The sequence below is a fragment of the Orcinus orca genome, chromosome 1 (genome assembly GCF_937001465.1).
Source record: "Orcinus orca chromosome 1, mOrcOrc1.1, whole genome shotgun sequence".
Lineage (NCBI taxonomy): Eukaryota > Metazoa > Chordata > Mammalia > Artiodactyla > Delphinidae > Orcinus > Orcinus orca.
In genome coordinates, this window is record NC_064559.1 from 179,758,151 (window position 1) to 179,775,487 (window position 17,337).

Sequence of the window (17,337 nt, forward strand, 5' to 3'; positions counted from 1 at the left end):
TAGAGTGCAGGCTCAGTAGTTGTGGCACACGGGCTTAGCTGCTCCGTGGCATGTGGGATCTTCCCGGACCAGGGCTCGAACCCATGTCCCCTGCTTTGGCAGGTGGATTCTTAACCACTGCACCACCAGGGAAGTCCCTCTGCCTCTTTCTTAAAAGGACGCTGGCAATTGGATTTAGGGCCCCTGGATAATCCAGGATAAGCTCCCCATGTCAAGATCATTAACTTAATCACATCTGCAAAAATCCTTTTTCCTTATAAGGTAACATTTTACAAATTCCAGAGATTAGGACCTAATATCTTTGGGTGGTCATTATTCAGGTTACTACAGCCGCTCGTGAAGCTTTTGCTTCGTGTCCCCACAACACTGGCCTCCGATAGTTTGGAGGTCTCAGTTATCAAGGGAAGAAGGGAAGCAACACAGTTCTCGTTGAATTGGAAGCTGAAACTTCTAACTGGCTATTTTGGGCTTCTCATGCCACTCAAACAGCAGGCAAAGAAAGAGTTAACATGCTGGCTTGCCAGACTGATCCTCACTGCCAAAGGGAAATTAGGGTGCCGATATACAGCAAGGGCAAGGAAGGGACCCAGGGGATTCTTGTGGGTCCTCTTAGTACTTCCATGTACAGAAGTTAACAAAAAGCAATGGCACTTGGGGCTTCCCTGGTGGCACAGTGGTTGAGAATCTGCCTGCCAATGCAGGGGACACGGGTTCGAGCCTTGGTCTGGGAAGATCCCACATGCCGTGGAGCAACTAGGCCCGTGTGCCACAACTACTGAGCCTGCGCTCTAGAGGCCACGAGCCACAACTACTGAGCCTGCGTGCCATAACTACTGAGCCTCCGCGTCTGGAGCCTGTGCTCTGCAACAAGAGAGGCCGCGACAGTGAGAGGCCCACGCACCGCGATTAAGAGTGACCCCCGCTCGCCACAACTAGAGAAAGCCCTCGCACAGAAACGAAGACCCAACGCAGCCAAAAGTAACCTTATTAATTAATTAATAATAATTTTAAAAAGCTATGGCACCCAGGGCTTCCCTGGTGGCGCAGTGGTTGAGAGTCCGCCTGCCGATGCAGGGGACACGGGTTCGTGCCCTGGTCCGGGAAGATCCCACATGCCGCGGAGCGGCTGGGCCCGTGAGCCGTGGCCGCTCAGCCTGCGCGTCCGGAGCCTGTGCTCCGCAAGGGGAGAGGCCACAACAGTGAGAGGCCCGCGTACCGCAAAAAAAAAAAAAAAAAAAAAAAAAAAGCTATGGCACCCAAAACTGTGCAGGACCACTGAAGCTTCAGACCCTTCAGGAATGATTATTTGGGTCACTCCACCATGTAACAAACTCCAACTAGCTGAGATCCTGGCGAGGGCAAAGGGAACATAGAATGACAGTGGAAGAAAGAAGTTTATTCACTCAATTAGTGAAATATATATGATATATAAAGAGAAACATTTACTCAATTAAATGTATCTATGGATCTATCTATGCATCTAACAACTATGGCACTGTGATCAGTTACCAGAAGGAGGTCTACTGCAGCTACGTATATGTTCTTTGCTTGGTGTGTGTGTGTGTGGTGTGTGTGTGTGTATGTGTGTGTGATATTAAGTGATTTTTTTCCCTCTCCTCTCCTTTTCCCTTATTATTATTATTTTTTTTTTTTTTTGCAGTATGCGGGCCTCTCACTGTTGTGGCCTCTCCATTGCGGAGCACAGGCTCCAGACGCGCAGGCTCAGCGGCCATGGCTCACGGGCCCAGCCGCTCCGCGGCATGTGGGATCTTCCCGGACCGGGGCACGAACCCGTGTCCCCTGCATCGGCAGGCGGACTCTCAACCACTGCGTCACCAGGGAAGCCCTTCCCTTATTAGTTTAAGATTGTAAGCAATTGCTAACTTTACTCTTCAGTTGTAGGTGCAACTGTGACTGAATTAGAGTAATTAACGTCACTCTAATATGGATTCAGTGACTAACTCCTGGAGCTGGATACATCTATTGGATGTCGGGACTACTTGTTTTTCTCTTTCCGGGGAGTGAGTTAGAGTCTCTTCATTTGTATGCAGGATAGTTGTTAGATGGACGTTCAAACGTGTGGATTGACGTGTGTGGATACTGAGTGTCCAAAGGGGTGGGCGGTGCGAGTTATGAAGCTACTGTCTTTTCGTTCCAGATTCAGCCTTCTGTAATCTGCTCTGTGAAGCTGGAGCTGGGACTCTGCAAACCACATCAGCTTTGTCAGCTAGTTTTGACAACTAGGGACACTGGGGAAACACTGGAAGGCAGAAGGAGTGGAGATTTTCCTTCTTTGCTTACTAACCTCATCGGCAACAGCCTGGTAGCCACAGCCGCTCCCAGCCCTCAGCTACTTTTCTGTACTCCCAGACAAGCTTCACTGTGTCCCCTAGCATCAGCCAGACAGCACCCCCTCTCCAGACCTCTGAGCCCTAGCACTTTAGGGTTCCCCCAATCAAGCCTGTAGGTTCTGTTAGTCCCAACCTCTTCCCTGTACTCCTGCCTTAGGAGTGGGAGCTGCTTCCTGCAGTGGTTCTGTTTGTTCTTACCGTCTACCTACATCAGTGTAACCCATTCCCTATAGTAAAGCCTTTGTGTTGAAAAACCTAGTGTAGTTTCTGTTTTTCTGACTGGACCCTGGCTGATGCAAACTATTAGAAAAGTGGTACTCACTTTTCACTGGGGCACTAAACCAAAAGAAAGTAAATTTGGAAGTGCCGGAGGTCATCTTGAGAGGTCAGCCTGCCTAAGAGGAGAGCTGAGACAGAAGAGAGATCCCTGACACATTTAAGCACCTAGATCTAGCTGTGCATGAAGCCAAATCTATCCCCTGGACTTTTTAGTTATCTGGGCCAATAAATTTCTCCCTCCCTCCCCTTCCTTCCTTCCTTCCTTCCTTCCTTCCACTTAAGGCATATCGTGTTTCATTTCTGTTGTTTACAACCAAAAGAGTCCTGACTAATCCAAATCTCCTCGTCCTCCTGTGCAGCGTTGGTGGTACAGTGGTGAGCATAGCTGCCTTCCAAATCTCCTCATCCCCACCCCCAGACCAGATGCCCCACTCCACAGGCACTGAACAACCAAGACCAACCACCTCCTGCTGAAAACTTTAATGAAATCAATAAGTTAATAAGTTAACAAAGTGAGGTACTTGCATATCCGAGAACCGGGTTGGTGGGGAACCTTGATCGTGGAAGCAGGAAGGGCTTCTTCCCAAGTCTCCTTTGGTCATAGGGTAATCCCATTCTCCTGCCCCTCTCCACAGCTCTGTCTCTCAGGGGGCGGAGGTGTGGCTCTCTGGGGACAGTGCAGTGCAGGTGAGGTGAGCCAGGATAGGCTCCATCCAGGGCATGACGGTCACATGCAGAGGGCACGTGGGGGCAGAGGCTGGGCACCATGGGGCTGAGCAAGATCCAACCCCAGCCCTGGCGCTGGTGCATGCAGGTCCCCAGTCATGAGATGCAGGCAGCTGGGCCTGAACCCCTTACTCCCTGGTGCCCCACAAAGGGTCACCATTGGTCCACTACCCATCACCCTCCTGCCACCTGCACTGGCTTTGCAGAAGAGGGACAAAGGGGTAGGGATACCAAAGAGGTGCTGGGGGCCTGGAGCGGATGGGGGCTTATGCGGTATGGGGGCTGCCAACTGAAGTGAAAAGTGGAGTATGGAAGGAGGGGAAACAGTGCATGTGAGCGCCATATGCAGTTGGTGCCTGACAAATGGTACTCACTAGATGCCTTATAATTCTCTCTGGGAGTGAGTTAGAGTAACTAGGAAGAGGGCAAGCCTAGATGGAAGTGGGCCTGATAACCACCCTGCGGAAGGGCCTGTGGTCTTTCCAGTGCTGTCCAGGCCCCAGAGGCCTAGGCCTGAGTTGTGCTGTGGGGACGCTAAGGAGGGCCCTCGGGGGCAGGCAGAGGCAGCAGTTAGGGCTCCTGGACCTGTGCGGAGTAGATCTTCTTGAGAAAGGGGAGCTGGTAAAGTTCTGGAGACCTGGAGTCACGTCAGAGCTCCCTCTCCTGCCTGGATGTAGTTGGTAGGAGTGGACATTGCCCTGCAAGGCCAGTCCACTGGCCTCAGCTGCAGAGGCCCAGGAAAGGCTGAGTGGCTCTGTGCTCAAGTCTCCAAGTGTGGGTGACTGTGTGTGTCAGCGCGAGTGTGAGAGACTTCCTGCATGTCTGGGGAAACTGTAGGGACATGTTTGTGTGATGGTGGGAGCATTGTCTATGGGAGGTTGGGGGGAGAACACAGAAACTTGTGTTGTCAAAGGTGTCTAGGGCCAGAGGGGAGTGAACATTGGCAGGAAGAGGGAGCCCCTGGGAGGGGACACCTGCAAATGGGAAGAAAGGCCCAGACACTGCCCTTTGGGAGGCAAGGGAGAAAGAGGCCCCATGCTGGGAGGTGAGCAGTTGATAAGCCAAAGAACAGGGATGGGGGTCATAGCCAAGCAGCCTGAGACCAGCTACTGCTGGGGGCCCATCTCCCAGTGGGGGAGGGGCAGAGGGACCCCATGGGGGTCCCCAAAGTTGCATATTTAACATAGTTTGCATATATGGTGCCCACCTGCCTTGCGGCAGGGTCCTGTGCTTGTGGGTACCTGTATGGGCACCGTGGGCCCACCCCCAAGTGGGGCGGGGACTTGGCCGGAAGGCTTCCCTGCTCTGTCCAAAGGGCAGGCCAAAGACCTCACCTTGCATAGCTGGAAGCTGACTCAGGGCTCAGGGCCCCAGCGCCCCACTGCCACTCCCGGAGCAGTGCCCCTGCCCGGCGGGCCGTGTCGGGCCTTGATGGAACGGGCAGGGCACTGGGGGGTCCCAGAGGCCGCGGGACAGCCGCCGCTGCTGCCCTCCGTACGGCCTGGCATCTCACGCTCCTGAGGTGGGGCGGGTCGCTGGCACCCACATCGGGTATCTCGCCCACCCAGGCAGCTCAATACTGCGTGTGGCCTCTCTCCCCACGAGGGAGCGAGTTCAAGTAAGAGAGGAGTCCGGAGGCCTCAGAGGGCGGGTCCGAGTGCCAGGCCGAGGGGCTGGCCGTGTGCTACCCCGCCCCTGAGAAGCCCCTCAGTCCATGTTGGTGCTGACCGAGCGGGAGGTGCTGAGAGTCTGTGCGGAGACGGAGATGTCCTCGTGGTCCACAGGGCTATGGTAGTCGGAGGTGATGTCGGGGTCGAAGAGCGGCACTTGCACGGTGCCCAGGCTGGCCGAGGTGCCAGAGCGCAGGCAGCGCGAGTAGAAGCCCAACAGCAGGTCCAGCTTGTGCTCGATGGACTGCACCTGGGGGCGGGGCGCGGCTGGAAGCGGGGCCTGGCCGGGACTGGAGGCGGGACTTGGGGGCGGGACGCGGCTGGGAGGCGGGGCTTTCCCGGGGAGGGTCACGTCTGGGAGACGCGGCTCCTCCGGGAGGGGGGTGCGACAGGAAAGGCGGAGCTTGGCCGGAGGGCGGAACGAAGCTGGGAACCTGGGGTTTATTCCCCGCCCCGCCCCCCACGAACGAAATTTAGTTGTGATTGGTTGGGATAGTCCGGGTGATCGACAGAGACAAGTGAGGAGGGGGTCAAATGAAGCAGGTGGGACTTCGACGGGCTTATCTGAGACGCTAGCAACCTAGGGCGGGGCTTGGCTGGAGAGGGTGGGTTTATCGGGGTCTTTTAGCAGGAGTGGGCGGGCCTCCTGGGAGGCGGGGCTTATCTGTGGGGCGGGGTCGGTCGGGCAGGGGATGCCTGCCCCGCGGGTGCTCTGGGCTGCTCTGAGAAACGCACCCTCCCTTTGGGCTTGACCCGGGGGCCTTCCAGAGCTTCTCGGTCGACGACTAGCTCCACCACACCAGCGAAACTCCCTCCGACACTCACCTGCTTCTCCACCTTGACCACGCGTCCCATCATACTGATTTCATCCACCGCCTCCGTGTCGGAGGGCCCTTTGTCGCCCTTCTCCCGGGACTTCCGGTCCCCGGGGCCCCGGCCGACAATCTGGTCCACCCTGTGGGGAAAAGGAACTGTCAAAGGGCCCAGGCACTCGCCACAACTCTCTCCTACAAGAATTTGAGTTTGCCTGCTGAAAGGGGAGAGAGACATCCTGCAAGGTGGGAGCAGGCAATCTGAGGGCGGGGCCAGTTTGATCTGCCAAATGGAGGCCGAGTTAAACGGAGGTACCCGGCCGCTGCTTTGAGGGTTTTCCAAACAGGAGAGCAAAGGCACCACACGCAAGCATGACAAGTAAAACAGCTGCCTGATGGGAGGACAGGCAGGCAACGGTGGACTGGGTAGAGGGAGAGACAAAAGTGGGAATGTGAGTTATAAGGAGGACAAGGCTGGAACTGGATGCACGTTATTTTTCTACTCCTCTATATAGCAAAATTCTTGAAAGCGTTATCTCTACCCTCTATCTTCAGTTTCTCTCCACCCTTCCTCTCCAAAACCTCCCCAATCAGGCTTTCATTCCCACCATTTCACCAAAACTACTGTTGTCAAGTTCCCAAATGACCTCCACGTTGTTAAATTTGATTCTCATTATACTTGACCTATTAGCAGTGCTCAGCACATCTGATCACCCCTTCTTCCTGCATGTTCTTCATCTGGACTCCCAAACATCAGCCTCGCCCAGTTCTCCTCCTACCTCACTCACTGCTCCTTCTCAGTCTCCTTTTCTGGTTCCTCCTTTATCTCCACAATCTCTAAACATTGCAGGACCCAAGGCTCATTCCTGGGACTTCTTTATTTCTATTTATGCTCACTCGCTAACTGATGTCTTCAGTTCCAGATTTTCAATTCCTCTATACACTGTTGACACCAAATCTGCATCTCCAGCCTACACCTCTCCTCCCAACTCCACACTCCGCTGCCAGATCAACACTGCATTTAGATGTCTGATGGACATCACAAACCCAACATGCCCCAACTCTCCTGAGCAAAACTTGCTCCACTAGGGCTTCCCTGGTGGCACAGTGGTTGAGAGTCCGCCTGCTGATGCAGGGGACACGGGTTCATGCCCCGGTCTGGGAAGATCCCACATGCCGCGGAGCGGCTGGGCCCGTGAGCCATGGCTGTTGAGTCTGCGCGTCCGGAGCCTGTGCTCCGCAACGGGAGAGGCCACAACAGTGAGAGGCCCGTGTACCGCAAAAAAAAAAAAAAAAAAAAAACTTGCTCCACTCATTGACCTCCCGCATGCCAATAAACAGCAACTTTTTTCCTCTTGCTCAAGCCAAAACCTTAGCTTTATCCTTGATTCTCTCCCTCTCTCTCTCTTTTTTTCTCTTACACCCCTTCCAAAAACCCTGTCTGCTCGACCTTCAAAATATATCGAGAATATGACCATTTCTCCCCACCTCAACTGCTGCCACCTGGTCCAAGTCCCCAGCATCTCTTGCCTGGATGTCTGAAGTAGCTCCCTCACTGGTCTCCCTGCTTCCATCCTAGCCCCTTATAGGCCATTCTCAACACAGCATCCAGGGTGATCCTTTTAAAATATACCTCAGATTTCATCAGTCCTTTGCTCAAGGCCCTCCAATGCTTGCATCTTACTCTGATGAACGCCAACATCTTTGCAGTGGCCTACAGGGCTTTATATAGTCTAAGTGCCATTAGCTTTCTAACCTCATCTCCTGCTTCCCTCATGCCAGGACAGGCACACTGGCCTGCTTGCTGTTCCTAAATCATCACCCCAGGCACCTGCCCATCTCAAACCCTTTGCACCTGCTGTTCCCTCTGGAAACTATTTAAACAACAACCATGGGACTGTTTGCCTCACCTTCAATTTTTTTTTTCTCAAATGTCACCTTCTCGCCTATTTAAAAATCACAAATCCCAACACCCTAACCCTTATTTTTCTCCTTAGCCTTTATCATCATCTGACATATTCTAGTTTCACTTACTATCATCTGTTCTCCTTCAACTGGCATGAAAGCTCCATGAGGGAGGGGCCATTTGCTTTCTACCGTATCCCCACTGTCTGGTAAGTAACAAATAAATACCCAGTAACTATTTCTTGAGAGAACAAATGAATGGGCAGTGAGAATGCAAGCCACAAGAGGAAAAGGGCGAGTTGTAAGTGATTGGGGTCTTGACGTGAGAATCTACCTATACGCTGGGTGGAGAGAAGAGGTGCTGGAGGATTCCAGAGGCAAGAGGTGAGCAGCGTTGAGGACAATTTGCCTATTCCCTTAGGAGATGGGAAGTCACTGATTATCTTAAGCCTGTTACTTCAGGACGAGAAAACAGTCATCTAAAGACGTTCCCGAGGCAAGCAGGTCAGTAGGTTCGCAGGGAGGACCTGCGGCTTGGCGTTTCTTCAGGTTCAACAACAGGTGCGGGCTCTGGCTGCAGAGCGCTGCAGGCCAGAAACTCCAGCTCCCGCAGAGGGCCCTAGGAGGCGCTCGGGGCTCCGTTCGGGAGCCGGCAGAGAGGCTCCAGCGGACCTCGTGCGGGGGTTGGTGCCGCGGCCGCCCTGCCCCCCTCCCCCTTCGGAGGCCGGCTCACCCACCGGCCCTGCAGACTCTTGATCCGGCCCAGCATGTCCAGGTGCCCTGCTGAGTACTGCTCGATGACGTCCTTCACGTCGTATGGTCGTAGCGTCTCCTTGAATTTCCTTTTGGCTACCAGGAACTTCAGGATCCTGTCGGGGGAGGGGGTCTCAGAGGACAGGGATTCTTTTCCAGCCCCCACTCCGTCCTTTGCTACTTTGTCCAGCACGAGGGCAGCTCCTGCTTGGGCCACCGCAAACAGCCACTGCTGGGTGTCCAGCCTGCCTACATACCCGCCGCGCTCCTGCCCCGGCCCCCTAAGTTTGTTTGGTATTCTTTAATGTGCCTGTATCTTCAGTCAGCTGGGAGGGCAGGGACTGGGCCTGGTTTCTCTCTGCTGGGTGGAACACAAGGTAGGCATCTGTGAACACTGTTGCTGATGACAGTTTAGGGAAAGACATTTTTGCATATGCCTGTTAGCACTGCTGTGCTGGACCCCGGGCACCCAAAAGGGCATCAGATCCAATCCCTGGCCTCAGGAACACTGGTCTGGGGTGGGAGACGGAGAGGACACAGACAATTATGGGGTGACAAGGGTCATGTCAAGGAATGAAGAAAGAAGACTGGGGACCATGAGCAGGGAGAGCTTGGGTGGGGAGGTCAGGGGACAAGTCTTAAGCGTGATACTTTGCAGTCCCAGGGCAAGAGGTGGGGAATGAAGGGAGGCTTTCTGGACACAGACAGGCAAGGAGATGTGTGAGTGAGAGTCAGTTCAGAGTAGCTGGAACAGGATGTGAAGGAAAAGGGTTAATCCCTGGGAGGCAGGGGAGGTGTGTGTATGTGTGGTGGGGCTGAGGGGGGTACTCTGAAGAGCTCTGAATCCCCGGCAGCGACTGGGCCCTGGGAGGTCGGGGCAGTGGGGACGGCCGTGTGGCTTCCTCTGCTTCAGCATAACCATCCTCTGCAGGCCTGTGTGGAGGATGCCCCGGACGGGCAGAGTCCCGGGTGGGAAGACCCACTGCAGGGGAAGAGCTGGGAGAGGGCAGTGGGGTGGAGACACAGGACAGCCCTGAGCAGTGCAGGAGAGAGGACCGAAAGGCTTCTGAGTCTGAGTCCAGCATGACTCCCATGGCTTGGGCACCGGGTGGATGGCGGTGGCACTGCCTGACATGGGGACATGGGAGGAGGAACAGGATTGGGGCATGCTGCGTGTGAGGCATCAAGGAGAGCTGACCTGAGCCAGGGGGCAGCTCGGGCGTTGTGTTCCAGAAGCTGGGCACTTGGAGGGGAGAGACAGGATGTGTAAAAAGCGGGTGGGGAGAGGCCTCAGACTCTCTGGGAGGAGGGTGCCCAGCTGACTCTGATTTAAAAGGGTTAGGCAGGTGCATGAGGCAGGGAGGAGAGGGGGTAAGTCTAGAAGGCCTAGGGGTGAAGCTGGAGCGGCAGTGTGGAGACAGAGATTAGGCCAGAACTCCATTCCATCCCTGGCTGGATGGCTAAAGGGCTCAGGAGACTCTGCCCCCCCTGAATTGTTGAGGGAGACAGCCAGTAAAGCCAGTAGGGCAGGGGCCTTCAAACTTTTTGACCAAGACCCACCATAAGAAATACAGTTTACAGAAGCTAGTATACGCACACACACGCACGCACGCACACACACACACACACACGCACGCACACACACAACTGAAACAGAAGTTTCATCAACATTTTTATTCTTACTATGAGGGATGCACTCTGATACTTTCTATTCTTTTTTTTTTAATGTTGACCATGGCCCACTAAATTGATTTCACTAAGTTGATTTCAAACTGTTGTGACCTGTGGTTTGAAAAATACTGCTCTGGAGGAAGTCCTGGGGAAGACAGACAGGCAGAGGTCAAGACACCCAAGGAGAGACAGTAAGTCTGAGTCACAGAGGCAAGAGGAGGATGAGACTGAGACACAGAGATGGAGCAAAACTGCCTGTAAGACAGAGACCCAGGGAGAAACAGGCAGATGCCGATACCAGCTAGGGAGAGAGAAATAAAGAGAAGAGAGCCTGACATAAAGTAAGAGAGAGGAAGGGGAGAGAAGCAGAGAGGACACCGCAGGTGTGAGCAGAGGGACCATGATGGGCAGCGGTGCCCACCGCCCCACCCGGCCAGCCCTCCAGACACGATGAGTCTGCAAAAACCCTGCTGGGAGCCATATGCTGTCTCTCCACCCCACCCGCCTTCCACTGAGGGGACCAGGCAGGCGGCAGCTGGCGTGCTGGATGCTAGGCCAGGCCTGGCCATGAGGGCGGGCCCCAGACGGGGAGCAGCAGTGGGTGGCCCACCTCCAGCCTCAGTCTCACCTGACAGAGCGGATGACCGTCTTCACGGCAGGCATGACATCGTCCACTGTGAGTTCACACTGGTAGCTCTTCTCCTCTGCCACTTCCTCTGAGGGGCCCTCTGAAAAGTCCGGGGCAGGGGGACAGGTGGTGGCAGCAGAAGGGGCCATTCCCAACCCCTACCACCACCCTTAGAGGTACGGAGAGGGAGACAGAGCCTCAGGAAGGGCCCAGAACCTTCCTGGGGGCACAGAGCAGACCAGGTTCCTGCCCCCCTGGCTGTCCTGCCCAGAGTGAAAACCTCGGTTTGCTGCATGCCCGTCTGCCCCGTGTAAACATCTGCCTGGTGGCTGGCACGCAGGAGCTGCTTTAGGGCACATCTGGTCTGGCCCGGGGTAAACTGCACACAGCCCTAGAGGAAGTCCCACCCGTCCCACCACGCAGGCCAGTGAGCGCCAAAGACAAGGGGCTTGAGGCCTCTGCACATAACTGCGCACACAGCCTCATCCTTCAGCCAGGAGCGAATCAAGGGACTGGGTCCCACCCCCCAGCTCTGCTCCTGACGCAGCCTCTGAACCAAGTCATTCTCCCTCCCGCCCCCACGAGAGAAACAGCTTCTCCGAGGCTGGTGCCCTGCGCTGCACAGACAGGTAATGCTATCCTGGCCTCACAGGGGCAGGAGGGGCAGGAGGCCAGGCAGCTTCTTGGCAGGGAAGAGGAGGCCCCGGGCACCAGCCATGCCCAGACTTCCAGCACCTCCCAAAGACTGGTTTGTGGGGTTCTGTAACTTTCCAGGAAAGGGCTGTCTGAGTGGTCAGCCAGCAGCATGCTGGGGGCTGATACAGCACGGACAGAGGCAGCATGGCTGGGTCCCCTCCCTCCGAGGTTCCCGTCCCCAACCTCCATCCTTGTCTACCCCCCCAACTCCTTTTCCCACCCAGGGCCCTGAAGCAGGTCAAAGCTGGGAGAAGTCTTCCAGGGGACTTGGTCCAACCCTCCTGTTTTCCAGAAGAAGACACTGAGGCACAGAAAGGGGCAGTATCCTACCTAGGTCACAGTGCAAGTCAGGAGCAAAGCTCGAACTCAAAAAAGTGACCTCTCTAACCAGTTAAAAGCAACCCCACCAGGTTCACAGCCTCACATCCCCAGGCTGGGCTGGCAAAGAGGGCCAGGGTGGGGAGTGTGGGCCATGGAGCTGGACAGACGTGGCTGGGGATACCAGCTCTACCACTCACTAGCTGAGAGAGCTCAGTCTCCACATCCATAAAATGGGGATAGAGACAGACCCTACTTCCCAGGGTTGTTGAGAGAAGTAAACGAGATAATCCACCCCCCAACAGTCAGGGCTCAGTTCAGCAAGGATGGCTTCCTGCTCCTTCCAGAGCATGTTTGTAATACTTCTAGCTTTTGTTGGGCACTTGCTATATTCCAGAACTCTTCTGCTCACCTACTGTGGATAATCTCATTTAATCCTCACAACAATCCTATGAAGTAGATATGCTTCTTGTCCCCATTTTATAGATGTGGAAAATGAGGCCCAGGGAGATTAGGTTACCTGCCCAACATAAGTGACAAAGCCAGGATTCAAACCCAGGCAGCCTGGCTCTAAAGTCTGTGCTCCTAACCACTACCAAATGCCACCTCTACATTCTCCTCTGATTCTCAAACTGTCTGGAGCATCAGCAAAGCAGGTATTATGATGCCCATTTTACAGACCAGAAGACTGGTGCCCAAAGATAGTCAACCTGCTGCAAAGCTGGGGCTAGAACCAAGTTATTCCCACCCCCAGCCCAGACTCTGTGTCCGCCCTGCCACCCTCAGCAGGTCCTGGCCCCAGACCCGCAGGGGCTCACCCTCAGCGGAGGCACGGGGTTTGAGTCTCAGGGAGGCCCGGAAGCGGGTGCGGTCGTTGAAGCTCCAGCTCTTCTGCACCTTGGTGGGGCTGCTGGCCTCCCCCTCCTGCTCACTGCTCGGGGAAGTGGGCATCGGTGGAGGTGCTAGGTGCTGCTTGGAGGGGCCTGTCCGTCGCTGGGAGCTGCCCATGCGGATGCGGTCTTTGATACCCATCCGCCTGCTGGCACAGCAGGTCGGGTGGGGGAGAGAGCCAAGTTACCGGAGCTGGGGGCCAGTGCGAGTGGGGACACTGCTGACTTAGGGCTTGGGGGCAGGTACTGGGGCTGATTCTCCACCAAGGGGAGACTTCCTGGGATGGGACAAGGGTGTGGTGAGGGAGGCCCTGACTCCTATGAGAAGCTGATCCAGGGTCAGTCTGAACAGCTCCCCTCCCCACTCCGACCTCCCACCCCTTGTTGCCCAGACAGATAAGGGGTGCACAGGAGACAGATGTCAGAGTGGAAAGAGTGACAGAAACCCAAGAAGGGAGTCAGAGACAGACAGGGGGACTGGGGAGCTGGGCCTGGCCCAGGCAGGTGGGTGGGTGGAGGTGGTGACCCCTCTGGGGACAGACAGGCTGCTGAGGGATGGAGAAGCTCACCTGGCCACGCACACTGAGTTAGGCCCCCAGCTCCTCCCTGTACACAGGGGCGGGCTGCGTGGAGTTGAGGGCATGTGCATGTGTAGGGTGTGTGCTTGCATGCACACAGGTGCCAGTGTGTATACCTACGTCGGCATGTGTATACACGTGTCAATTTATATTTTCCTCCTTTGCCCACCGCTGGAGCTATCTGACCCCACACTGGTCAGGTCAGGGCTTTAGGACATGGTACAGTTGTACAGGCAGTGCACTGCAAAATTCCAAAGTCTCCATCACTCAGACTTCAGTGAGAATGGTGCCCCTGGAGGTGTGCAGTGCACTGGCCTGCTGGGGCTCTTGGCCCAGCATGGGCCCACAAGTATGCCCAGGCCATGCCTGGTGCCCCTCCTCCCAGTGAAGGTCTATAACCTGTTCTTCTGTGGTCTCCCCTGCCTGAGCCCTGCCCACCCAGACTGACGTCCTGCTTATGTGACCCCCCCAGCCTCCTGAGTCTGCAGTTCAACAGCATCTACATCTCCGTGTATGTGTGAACATACGTGTGTATCTGTGTGTGTACTCAGACTTCCCTTCCCGCACCCGAACTCCTCACCCATTCCCCAAATCTTGGAGGAAGACAGGTGAGGGGAGGCCTCAGGTTCCCCGCGACAGGCCCTGCTTAACCAATACCTGGTAGAGTAACTCTGTGTCCAAGAGGTTCAAGGACCACGTTGTCGCTGTCTGAATAGGACCTATGCAAACATCCCCATCCCATGGCCTGTGGTGTCACCACTGCCTCCCTGCTGTGGCTTGCCACTTGAAGGGCCCCCTTCAGACACGTCTGGGGCCCTTCCACCCCAGACGTCCAGGGCCCTGGCTCAGGAGAGCACCAGCCAGTCTGGGAGGAATTCTGAGATGGGCCCGGGGCTGGGGGAGGACACTGTGTCACCTGGTCTCTGGGACTTTCAGATCCAGGGTTGAGGAGAGGACAGACTCTGGTTTCAGGGCAGAGTGGGAGCTATGGTCCTCCATGCCCAGGGCATGGGGGACAGAGTATAGAGCCGAGGTGCTGAGGTGCGGGAGACTTCGAAACCAGGGGCACCTACAGCAGGTGCCTTCAGGAAGGCAACTGGGATGTAGGGCCATCCTTAGGGGTAGGAACCTCTGCCCGGAGGGGAGAGGTTACAGGTCAAGGATGCGAGCCCTGACGATATGAGGACAGGGCGGCCCCTGCAATCCAGCATGCTGTTTGCTGGCCCAGGACCCCCTCAGCACATCCCAAAGATTCCAACCAAAGTTTGAGGTTGGCTCTCCCAAACTTTCCTCCGCCGAGCTGTTACTTCAGGCTCTCTTCATGCTGGCAAGCACCCCCCAACCCCGTCCGTGCAGCCCCTCCTTCTGTCCTCCACTCTTCCAAGGGGCAGAGGAAGAGAGGGGGGCGGAGAAGGCCCTGACACTCAGCCAAGGGCCCAGAACTCTGGACCTCTGTGACCGGCACATCCCTCCAATGGTGTTCTGGGGGAAGGGGGTGAGCTCCCTGTCACGAGAAGTGTGCAAGACTGAGTTTGCACTCAGCAGGACGGATAAAGGAAGGGGGTGGGGGCTTGCCCTAGAGGTCTTGAAAGGTCCCTCTCCAGCTCTGATCTGTGATGGTTGAAGGAGCTTCCGGCGTGGTTTGTGGGGTTCTGTAACCTTCCAGCCAGCCAGAGACCCTGGACTCCTCTTCAAGGTAACAAGGCACTGTTTTCCCAGGGGCGGCCCTGGATTCCAGCTCCTTGGGCAGCGCCCAGAAAACGGCTCATGTCAGCCTCTTTGAAGCCTAAAAGCTCAAAGAAAATGGAAAGAAACCTGGCACACAGTGGACATCGAAAGAGCTCCTTCCCTCCCTGGCTCCTCAGAACACACAAGGTCCACTCTGACTGCCTGAGCCTTTTCAGCTCTCAGCCACTTCAGGTGGCGGGCTCCAGTGTTACCTCCCCTATTTTACAGATATGGAAGGGGCTGACTCGGCTTCCAGGTCATAGAGCTCCTCTGGATGGAACGAGGCCTGGAACCCAGTTTTCTGTGACCGCAGAGACTATGTTCTTTCCCTGGGGCAAGCCGCCAGGATAGGGTGTCGGGCAGTGATGCTCAGGTGGGGGCTGTTTTGCTCACCAGGGGACATTTGGCTGGAGACATTTTTTGTCGTCACTCTGGGGGGTGCTCCTAGCATCCAGGTAGAGGCCAGGAACGCAGCTAAACATGCTGAACAATGCATGTGACAGCCCCCAACAATAAAGAATTTTCTGACCCAAGACATCAATGGCGCCAGTGAGAAACTGATTGCAGCGTCTGTTGGTGTCTGGGGGATAGATGTGTGGGCTTGACTGGGGCTTCCCCGTGCGAGAGGGTAAGCTCGGGGCACTGGCTGCCCTCTGACTGCTCTGCTGGACCCAACCCCTGTGCTCACTCCCACAGGGATTTCTTTAAGGACTCCATCTGCCTGCCGAAGGCCAAGCTCAGCGGTGGAGGCATGGCGGGAGGCAGCCTACCCCTACTGGTGCTGCATACAGCCCCTCTCTTCAGGACTGGGAAACAGCACATGGCTGGCCTCGCCCTTCCTGCCCACCACACCCACACATCCCAAGGAATCTTGCAAAGGGGCAGATCTGACCCAGAGACTCCTTGGTTTTATCCTCCAGCATGTGCCCCTGTCCTACAGCCATGGTTTCCAAGCTCATATCATAACATACCAAACTGCATGAGGCCGACATTTATATAGCACTTCCTCTGAGCCAGGCACAGTCTGAACGGAAGCAGACCCTACGATCGTCCGCATTTTACATGGGAGGAAATGGAGGCACAGAGGGCTTATGCCCGAGGTCCCCTAGCCAGGCTCAGATCCAGGACCCATGTTTCTAAGAAACACTGCTTCTTGGTAGAGCAGCCAGGAGCTCCGTCACCCATCTCCTCCTCATGGGTCCCCTGATCCACAAGGCTCCTGATGCACTTTGGGAAACCCAGGACTCTGTAAGCCCAAGCTGCCAGGCAGTGCCAACAGTATAAAGCTCACACGGGGCCCTTGGCTTCTTCGTGACCCAGCCTCGGCTCCCGACCTCCACGCTGGGCTGCCTGTTCTTTGCCAAAGCCGCGCTGTCTCTCACCCCCTCCCCTTGGTGCGCGTCGCTTCCTTGGCCTGGAAGGCCCTCCCTCACACCCACTCCTTTGGGGGCCTTCTCCGGGTGAAATGCCTGACCCAAGCTCCACAGGCCCCCTGCTTCTGCCTTCAGTTGTGCTCATCACACCGAAGAGCAGTTACTCTTTGCAACTCTCTAGGCACAATGCTTTATTCATCATTGTGTTCCTAGTGCAGGGCCTGGCACAGGGCAGGTACCAAGGGATGTAGTGGCTAAAGGAGGCAGCTAAAGAACTGGGCTCTGGAGTTAGCGAAGGAGGTGCCAATCCCAGCTCCTTCAGGCGTCTGCTAGGATCTAGGTGGTCAGCGGGGAGCCAGGAAGCTAAAGGCCCGGCAAAGGTCAGAGTGGGAAGGACCCTCAGAGAGCCTCTAGTGCAATCTGCCCATTCCACAGATGGGAAACTGAGGTCCAGAGAAGGGAAGCAATTTGGCCAAGATCACGCAGCGGGGTCAGCGGCAGAGCCAGAACTCATCCCAAGGCTCCTGTACGTGTCCCTCCTGGCAGACTGGGCACCAGACCTGGCAGACTGGGCACCAGGCCCTGGAAGACTGGGCACCAGACCTGGCAGAGGCATCCCCAGGAAGGCGAGGGGCTCATCAGGGCCCCAAGGCAGATGGCAGGCGGCAGGCACATGCACCTTGTCTCTGGCCCATCCTGTCCGCCTCTCCAGCCCGAGAACTGGGTGGGGCAAGGAGGAACGGCAACAGGAGAAGGCGAGGGGGTACCTCGGTCTCCAGCTGGCGTGGATCCGAAAGAAACTCCGTTTATTACTAAACATCTGGCTGGAAAGTTGAGAACAAGACACAAACAGAGGTTAGTGGGAAGGAGGCAGGTGGGCAGAGCATGGGGAGCTGCCAGGATGGGGCTGGCCTCCCGTGGCTGGTGGGAGAGAAGGACCCCCCAGCTCAAATCATCCT

General features: G+C 55.9%; 1 protein-coding gene across 1 annotated transcript in view; it reads right to left on the minus strand.

Annotated features, from left to right (window-relative positions):
• Positions 1–3,095: 3,095 nt before the first annotated feature.
• KCNQ4 (potassium voltage-gated channel subfamily Q member 4) overlaps positions 3,096–17,337 on the minus strand; it is a 57,861-nt gene continuing 43,619 nt past the window's right edge. Inside the window, exons 10-14 of the mRNA XM_004266378.3 lie at positions 12,628–12,848; positions 10,796–10,895; positions 8,481–8,612; positions 5,852–5,981; positions 3,096–5,276 (exon numbers count right to left, since the gene is read on the minus strand). Coding sequence (XP_004266426.1) covers positions 5,064–5,276; positions 5,852–5,981; positions 8,481–8,612; positions 10,796–10,895; positions 12,628–12,848 — 796 coding nt within the window. The 3' untranslated portion in view covers positions 3,096–5,063. The remainder of the gene's footprint in view (positions 5,277–5,851; positions 5,982–8,480; positions 8,613–10,795; positions 10,896–12,627; positions 12,849–17,337) is intronic.